The 8,049-nt window shown below is 39.9% G+C and overlaps 1 protein-coding gene across 1 annotated transcript in view; it reads right to left on the minus strand.

Moving 5' to 3' along the window:
• Positions 1 to 8,049, minus strand: part of LOC107102120 (pleckstrin homology domain-containing family G member 4B-like) — a 60,385-nt gene that overhangs the window by 16,354 nt on the left and 35,982 nt on the right. The window contains exons 15-19 of the mRNA XM_015401300.1: positions 7,449 to 7,640; positions 5,650 to 6,168; positions 3,176 to 3,537; positions 2,550 to 2,799; positions 1,154 to 1,243 (exon numbers count right to left, since the gene is read on the minus strand). Of these exons, the coding sequence (XP_015256786.1) occupies positions 1,154 to 1,243; positions 2,550 to 2,799; positions 3,176 to 3,537; positions 5,650 to 6,168; positions 7,449 to 7,640 (1,413 nt within the window). The remainder of the gene's footprint in view (positions 1 to 1,153; positions 1,244 to 2,549; positions 2,800 to 3,175; positions 3,538 to 5,649; positions 6,169 to 7,448; positions 7,641 to 8,049) is intronic.

An 8,049-nucleotide genomic window follows, 5' to 3' on the forward strand; every position in this document is an offset into this window, starting at 1 on the left:
TTTTGGCAAACCAATAGTAATGGCAAACCAACCGGACATTGTGGTGGTGGACAAAAAGCAGAGGAAAGTCGTTGTGGTTGACATAGAAATACCAAGTGACTGCAACATCTGGAAAAAGTAACATGAAAAACTAGAGAAATACCAGGGGCTCAGAGGAGAGCTGGAGAAAACCTGGAAGGTCAAGGCATCAGTGATGCCAGTGGTCATTGGGGCACTCGGGGCAGTGACCCCCAAAGTGGAAGAGTGGCTACAGCAGATCTCTGGAAATACATCAAACATCTTGGTCCAGAAGAGTGCAGTCCTAGGGACACCAAAGCTACTGCACAGAACCCTCAAGCTCCCAGGCCTCTGATAGAGGACCCGAGCTTGGAGGAAAAAGGAAGAACGGGTGAGGAAGGCCTAGTGTGTGTGTGTGTGGATATATATTTCTTCCCTGTGTAATTCGTTTAAAATTAACCATTATTAACTGGAGTCTAGTTTGAAAATCTCTTATCATCCTGAAGCCAAATAATAATAATAATAAAAAGGAACAGGTTTAAAGCCATACCGGCCTTGTTTTCGCTGCCATTACAATTATCACCATCAGCCTGCATGCCGTTTCTCAGCCATTACCATAACCATAAAGCTGCCTGTTCTCATTATCAGCCATGTGTTCAAGCTTCTTAAACGGTTGCAGCTTGTGACATCATTAGTAAATGCTGCCACCTAGTGGTGTTCTGTAAGAGCGCACAGCTTCAGCGCAGCCTCAGTGAGCTCAGGCGCTTTGATCTCTCCATGTAAAGTCCTCATGGTAATCTCATCATGCTGTTGATGGATTAGTTGTAGTTAATTGTAGCTTGGATGCTCAGATTTCTCTCTCTATAATCTGCTTTTAATTGGCTTTTCTGGTCTTATACTGAACATAATTAACACCACTGTATACAGCTTATTTGCTGCCACTGACATATAAACTACTCGGGTTGGCTTGAGCTTGAGTTCAGAAATTACTTGGATTAATCATCTATTGTCTAAAAAACCCCTGAAAATAATGAAGTGTTTGGGATTATTTTAAACCAAATCTGTCCCCCTTTCTTTATGTTTGATCAATTTTATTCTTTTAAATGTGAATCTCTTCCATTTTAAATTACTCAGGGAGAAATGTGTGGTTTCCTACCTTAAAGAAGTCTGCTGCTTGTGTGACCAGCGGTGAATCCATTTCAGGTTTGGAGCGAATGTAGTGGGAATACTGAAGAAATTCCTCCCGCTTCGGTTACATAGGGGACAAGAAATATTTTAAGTTTACAAGGTTGATTTATATTAGCTTTAATATGAACATACACAAAAAAAGCCCCAAAATACAGTGGTTTAAATAAAACTTAATGACAACTTTATCCACTTTCTTAGAATAAACTCATCACACTACTTAGCAATAATTTCCTTTTTATAAGTCCTTTTCACACCAGTGTGTCATTGAGTCATGCTTTTAGTTTTTTTTTATGACTCTGGTAATTAAAAACAAACAAAATGGCTAAAATAGTTTTTTTTTTATTGTTGTTATAAAGTTTTTCTTATCATCACTGCAGTGTTGTTGAAATTTATTTTTCTCAAATTTACATATTTTCTAAGCTTATTTAAATCACTGATTGGGTCATAATTAAAAGACTGTGGTGTGGTGCGTCTGTATATACATTTGTATGTGATACAGAGTAAAATCTACATGTTATTTTCCACGTTCCTAATTGTTAAAAGCTTTGCTCATGCACTCTAGCAAAACCTCAGCTAGCACATTACATTTAAAGTCTACTGAGCGCTTTATGTGCACCTAAAAAGTTCTTTACAAAATCAAAAAAATATATTAATTGCTGTCTTACTTACACATTCTAAAAATGAATAAAATATGAAATAAATTTTTTTTTTTTTACACATAAATATATATATATATATATATATATATATATATATATATATATATATATATATATATATATATATGTATAAATGTATATTAATAATACTTTTCATGCTTGGAAACTTTTTTCTGTATTTGCACCTAAATGGCCACCCTTTGGGTGAGTTAAATAAAGGGACTGTTTGGAAAAAGTGTTGAGGATTGTATCCAATTTAAAACCCACAATTCGGTGCTAAATTCTTTGCTTTGAAGACAACTGGAATAAGTGCATCTACCTCTGGTTGGTAGCGATGAAATTCTAAACTAGACTGACTTCTACTGGATTATTATGACCTGAAGATAAAATGTTTAAAGCACATTTTTTAAAAATGCGAGAGATTATTTTGTGAATATATTCAACCCTAAAGGTTTAAATATGACCAATGTTTTGGGGAAACATTGTCAGTGTATAAAAAACCAGGTTCTAGAGAATGATCTGAAAATAATTTGTTTTGTTTCTAGAAATGGGCCTTATTAGTGGAGAGGGTTTTCTTTTATTATCTGCATCTTCAAAAACAAACTGTCCGTTTAACTAAGCTCATTGATTCTTAAGATTTAGATTTTCCCTAAAAAGTGGCAGAATAACCGTTGCCATACTTTCCCAGCAAATTATGAAACTTACATATTTGCTGAAGCAGTCTTGTTGCAACAAACTCTGCACGAGAGCCCCCTCCATGGCAGGGAGCAAATTCTGGGAGTGAAAGGCACAGAGGCTGCTCCAGTTGGGGAAGAGCGTGTCTCCCTTCCCCCTGATAGACGCCGGGGTGTCAGAGAGCTCCAGCAGGGGCAGATATGTTTCTTCAACTCCCTTCAGGACAGCCACGTACTGCCTCTCTGAGCTCAGCATCCTGCACCAGAGCAGGTATAATTTACTGCGGGATGAACAGGAAAGCGGGAAGGGCGAGTCAGTAAATGTTAATGCGAAGAAGGGAAATAAATGGTCTCGCTTTTTAAATGAGAAACAAACATGAAAGAAATCCAAGATGTTGGAAGGAAGCTGGCAGCAGGCAGTGGACGGAGATCAAAGAGATGGTGATGAAAAAATGATCAGAGATTGCATGCTGATTGATCCCCAAAATGATGCCCCGTTTTTCTTTTTCATCTCAGACTCGCTTAATCTAAAGAAATTTATTCAGTGGGCTGGCTGTGGGAGTTTTAAGGCCAAGTGCTGCTTCTAATGCACTCAGTCGAACTACAACGTTCTCAACAACAACTTGCAGAAGAAAAACAGGATCAAAGACCACATACCTCTGTGCAGTTGACCCAGTCCTGTCAGTCCCCATGTCCCTCTCAGTCCTCCCCAGGAGGACATGTTGCCGTGGTGACCCTGTGTGATCCACCACTTCTTTGCTGCTGACCTCCACACCTCGAATCAACACGCCACCTCCGACGCCCCACCCAGGGATAGCTGCAGCCATGCTGGTGGTGATGACGGGGTCGGCTACGTTCTTTCGGCCCAGCCAGGACAGGGGGGAATTGCGGCTAACCCCGCCAACGGGAGAGTCTGGTTTTGGGGTGGCAGTGCCTTTGCGGGGGGCCAGGAGAGCCTGTAGGTCAAAGCTGGGGTGGCGCTTCCTGGGAGGCTTTGGAGGGAGTGGGGCCTCGGTAGGCTGCAAGATCAGTTAGAAGTCAAAACTGAGAAAGCTGCTCTAAATCTGTTTTAGAGTAACTTTTTAGAGTAAACTTGTTACATCATATTACAATAGGATGATTAAGAAAATGAATGGGATCATAAGGAACAAAGTAGAGTGTGAGTGAGCTTTTCTTTTTTCAATAATGGTCGATACATGCATGATTCACCATTCAGCAGCCATGCCTTGAGATCAAGTAAAGAACATGAATACTGCTCCCTCCATTTACTATTCTTAGGTTATTGTTTTCCTCAGTTTACTTGCTTCTTTATGTTGAATATGGGACAGGTGTAACATTCGCTGTCATTGTGTCATCCTTAGTCGAAAGTTGCTAACTCTTGAGCCGCTGCAGAGATCTCTACAGTCATGTGGGACAATGTATTGACAGTAAAACTAAACTAATCAGGCAGTCCACACAGAAAAAGATCTTGTTGAAGACACTAATCAAAGTCCAGCATTCACCAAAATATAGTGCTCAGAAGAAGACCTCGGGGTGATGTCCATCAGAGAACGGTCTGTGCTACCGTGGATTCTGTCTTATGAACTTCCCCTCCCCACACAGTGAAACAAAATGAGTTGCAAGAGCAGGCCTTAACAATGCCTTTAACAGTCGGGTGAGTCGGTAGCTGTCCTGAACTCCAAAAGTTGTTTTGAGAAGAAATGTCCTGTTTAAAGGAACTTAAAGGATGCCCAGTTTGCTGGCTGCTAAAATGAGTTACAGCTAGGACATGAGGAAAGGTGCTATGGTTTAGATGAAACCAATATCAAATGCTTCGGTTAATATACAAAGTGCTGTAACACTTAAAATGACCCCTTACATATCTCCATCATGAATCATTCTCTATGGCAGCATTATGGTGCAGCATCATGGTCACTGTTTTTCAGAAGAGACAGGAAAGCTACTGAAAGTTGATGGACAGATGGAAGGATGAGCCTTGAGGATAGCCATAAAGCCTAGGCTACAAAGGAATGCTTTACATCTAACCAAATCCAAAAAGTCAGGTTATCCTGAACTATCTCTATGGTTATGCTGCTTTAGGCTTAAGAAGGTGGAGGACACAGGGACCACTTTTCCTCACTCTACCTTATAAGTGTGTCATGTACTTCCCTTTTCCATCATAGTAGCTTAATCTGGTCATGTCCTGTTTGATTGTGACATAGATGACAAAGATGGGCGTTTTGTTAGACATAGCTTTGGGCTCAGCTTTTACTGTTACTAAATGTTTACTTTTGGCATGAAAACTGGCTCAGAGCTAGTCTGCTTTACTGTTTCTTTCCTAAAAAAAAACCATGCATGTTAGTTTACCATTACATTTTCTATAATAGAAATTATGTATAGATTAGTGTTTCTGTTATTATTTTGCATGTCTGCTACTGTTTCCTTAAGCCCTCAGGCTGGCTCAGCAGAAGACTGCTCAGCCTGAGCCTGATTCTGCTGTAGGTTTCATTCTATCAAAAGTTTTCCCTCTCCACTATCGCAGCATGCATGCTTAGTGTGAGGGATTGCCGTAGAGGTAATGACAATGCAAGCAAATATCTACTGTAGCTTAATGCTCCTCCAGGAGGAACGAATCATGCAAAGTCAATGACTGAATGTCAACTGGGCATCTTTTGATAGAAACCGTTCAATAGTCTGACATTACAGTCTGATTGAAGTACCTAGAGGGGACATGTGTTGTAAAATGGTGCTATATAAATAAACTAAAATAAAACTGTATTAAATAGTTTTGCAAAAAAGTGTACAAGCAACGAAAGGGGGTCTGGATGTTAATATTTGCAAAAAAATAGCAGCAAAAATTCCTCACCAAACTTATTCTTGAGAGGGATACATATACATTCAAGCCATGATTTTAATTAAAATGTGTTAAAAATCTAGAAATGTTTGCTCTAAACATCCCATATGTGCAAAACGGTATGCTGGTGGTCCGTCACAATCTCAAGGGAACACAATGTTAGTGGTTAACTTGGTGTTGTGTTAACTAAAGTGTGTTAAAAAAATTCTGTGTTTCCTTCAGATATGTGGATGATATGATTTAGTAAAAATAAATTATGATAGATTTAAACAACAAGGACAAATGCAAATTTACTCACACTTTTCTTGACAGGATTCAGAAGGTTCTGCAGGAACTTCCCTCCACCAGCTCCTCCTGCTCCCCCTCCATTTCCTCCCCCTTCTTTCCTGTTCCCTTTATCTTCACCTATCTTCAACGTGGAGCATGTTTGTGGTCTGAACAGAGATGCCAGGGACCCCCAGGACTGTAACCCCCCTTCCCCTCCTACTGCTCCCAGCCCCCAGTCGCCCTCTGCTTCAGGCCCCACCAGGTCCCAGAAGTTGCTGCCGGAGGGTGTTTTGGGCTTCCCCTGGCTTTGGTTCTGTGTCCTTTCAGAGTGGAGGAATCTGGGTTTGACCTGTGCTACAGTCCGCTGGTAGCGCTCTACTGTCTGGGTCCAGAGGTCCAGGAGTGCCCCGCCTCCAAGCTCTATAGCTAAGGATCGGGCATCCTGGAAACGAGAAGGGGGGATTGGAGGGAGGGAAGCAAGGGGGCAGGTGGAAGATGAGGTAGTGGGTGAGGAGGGAGTGGAGGAGACCGCATCACACCACTGGGTTGCCTATGAAATGAAAAAAAATAAATAAATAAAATTAACAAGAAATGGATTGTAAAAAGGCTTGATCTTCAGAAAGTTTGTGGTGTAAATGTGTTTGTGCTCATAAAGCAAATCCACCGAAGATTCAAAGTAATTTGTGTTTGCAATCCAGCAGAGTGTGTGGAAACCATTCTTTTGTTTCTGTGTAATGGCCACAGGTGGCGTAGCGGTTAGAGTATTGCGCTTGGGTCCCAAAGGTTCTGCCAGACCAAGGCTGGTCCCCGGGCGCCAACAGCCCACTGCTCCTTAAGGGAGAGAGGGAATTTCCCCATTGTTGGACAATAAAGGACTTACAATACATCAATATGCAGATCGTAGTGTGATGACCAAACTGTAAAAAAATCATTGTTGGAGGATTTGCAAATGTAAACTTCTACCACGTGCAAAGCGATTTTCCCACACTTTTTATAGTACTTTTAAGAGTCAGTGTAAACTGACATGCAAAAATATCTACAGTCATTTTCGCCGTAATAAGGGATTAGAACAACCCCTGGGGAAAAAATTATTGAATCACTGGCTTCAGAGTTTCTTAAAGCCAGACAATTTCCATTTGACATGGCTTTAGTTTTGTGACATGTCTGTGATCTGCTTTTTTCGTGCAAATTTAAAAAACTGAATAAACATCCGCCAAGGCCGGTAATTCCATAATTCTTGCTACGGGTTGTAGAATAATAGATTATAAAAAGAGATTCTGCATGTAGATATATTAGACCATCAGAAATAACATTATTACAGCAATATTAATACAGAAAAAAATGGCTATGCAGGAGGGCACAAAGTGAAGCAGGACAACAGATAACCAATATTTAAATGAACCAAAGCAAAGAAAATGACTGAATAAGTATTGTGTCATGTTTTACAAAAAAAGTAGAATATTTCAGATTTCTTTTACTTTTATTATTTTCATCCTTCATTTTGTTTTTACTTTTTTCACAACCACGGTGCTAAATGAATAGTATTTAGTATCATAGTATGTACGTTTTGAATGTATATTGTTTACTTTATGCTTTACTTCTATAAATCTAAATTAAAACACTAAAAAGGTTGTTAAGTTTTAGACATAACCACTGGTTTGCATGTATCAATATTTGCACAACAGTCATTGTAGATCAACTAAAACACCACTTTCTGCATGGAGTATAAAATATTGCATGCACAATTTAGTGTCTCTTACTCTCAAACTTTGAAGATCAGACCCTAACTGTAGAACTTTATAAACTCTGAAGCTTTCCGCACTGTGTTACCTCTGTCAGTGTAGACAGCAGGCGCTGTGTGTTGTCCAGTGTGGTCCAGCAGTCTGATAGACAGTGGGACATGTCTCTCAGCTTCTCTCTCACCGGGGGAAGGCGGATCTGGACGTTACTGAGTCCTGCCCAGTTTAGTTCGCTCCAGCCCTCCAAATCGCTGAGCACTGACAGAGTCTCACTGTGCAGCTCCTAAACGAGCCCAGAAAAAAAACATTAAGGAGACTCTGGAAAACCATACAATCCACCAAAAGCTTGAGAAGATGCACACTGAGAAACTAAAACAAATATAGAATCAGTTCAGTGCAACTGAAATTAATAAAATTCAAATCAGAAACATTTAACGATGCTTTGTTGTTAAAAAAGGGAAATATACAATTCTTTCAAACACAGTTTTATCCTCTTTTGACTAAAGTTCCTTATCACCTCATGATTTGGATGTAGATATTCCCTCTCCTCCTTCATACACAAGTCATAATATTAATATAAAAGATGTTGTTTTTTATCTCCAATTGAATTTTTTTTTTGTTTCCAAGGAAGGGCTGCTGACTTAAACATATGGCTTTCCTCACAGATAGACTGGATCCCATTGCCATCATCC

This window comes from Cyprinodon variegatus, unplaced genomic scaffold (assembly GCF_000732505.1).
Source record: "Cyprinodon variegatus isolate N-32 unplaced genomic scaffold, C_variegatus-1.0 Scaffold1206, whole genome shotgun sequence".
NCBI classification, from domain to species: Eukaryota; Metazoa; Chordata; class Actinopteri; order Cyprinodontiformes; family Cyprinodontidae; genus Cyprinodon; species Cyprinodon variegatus.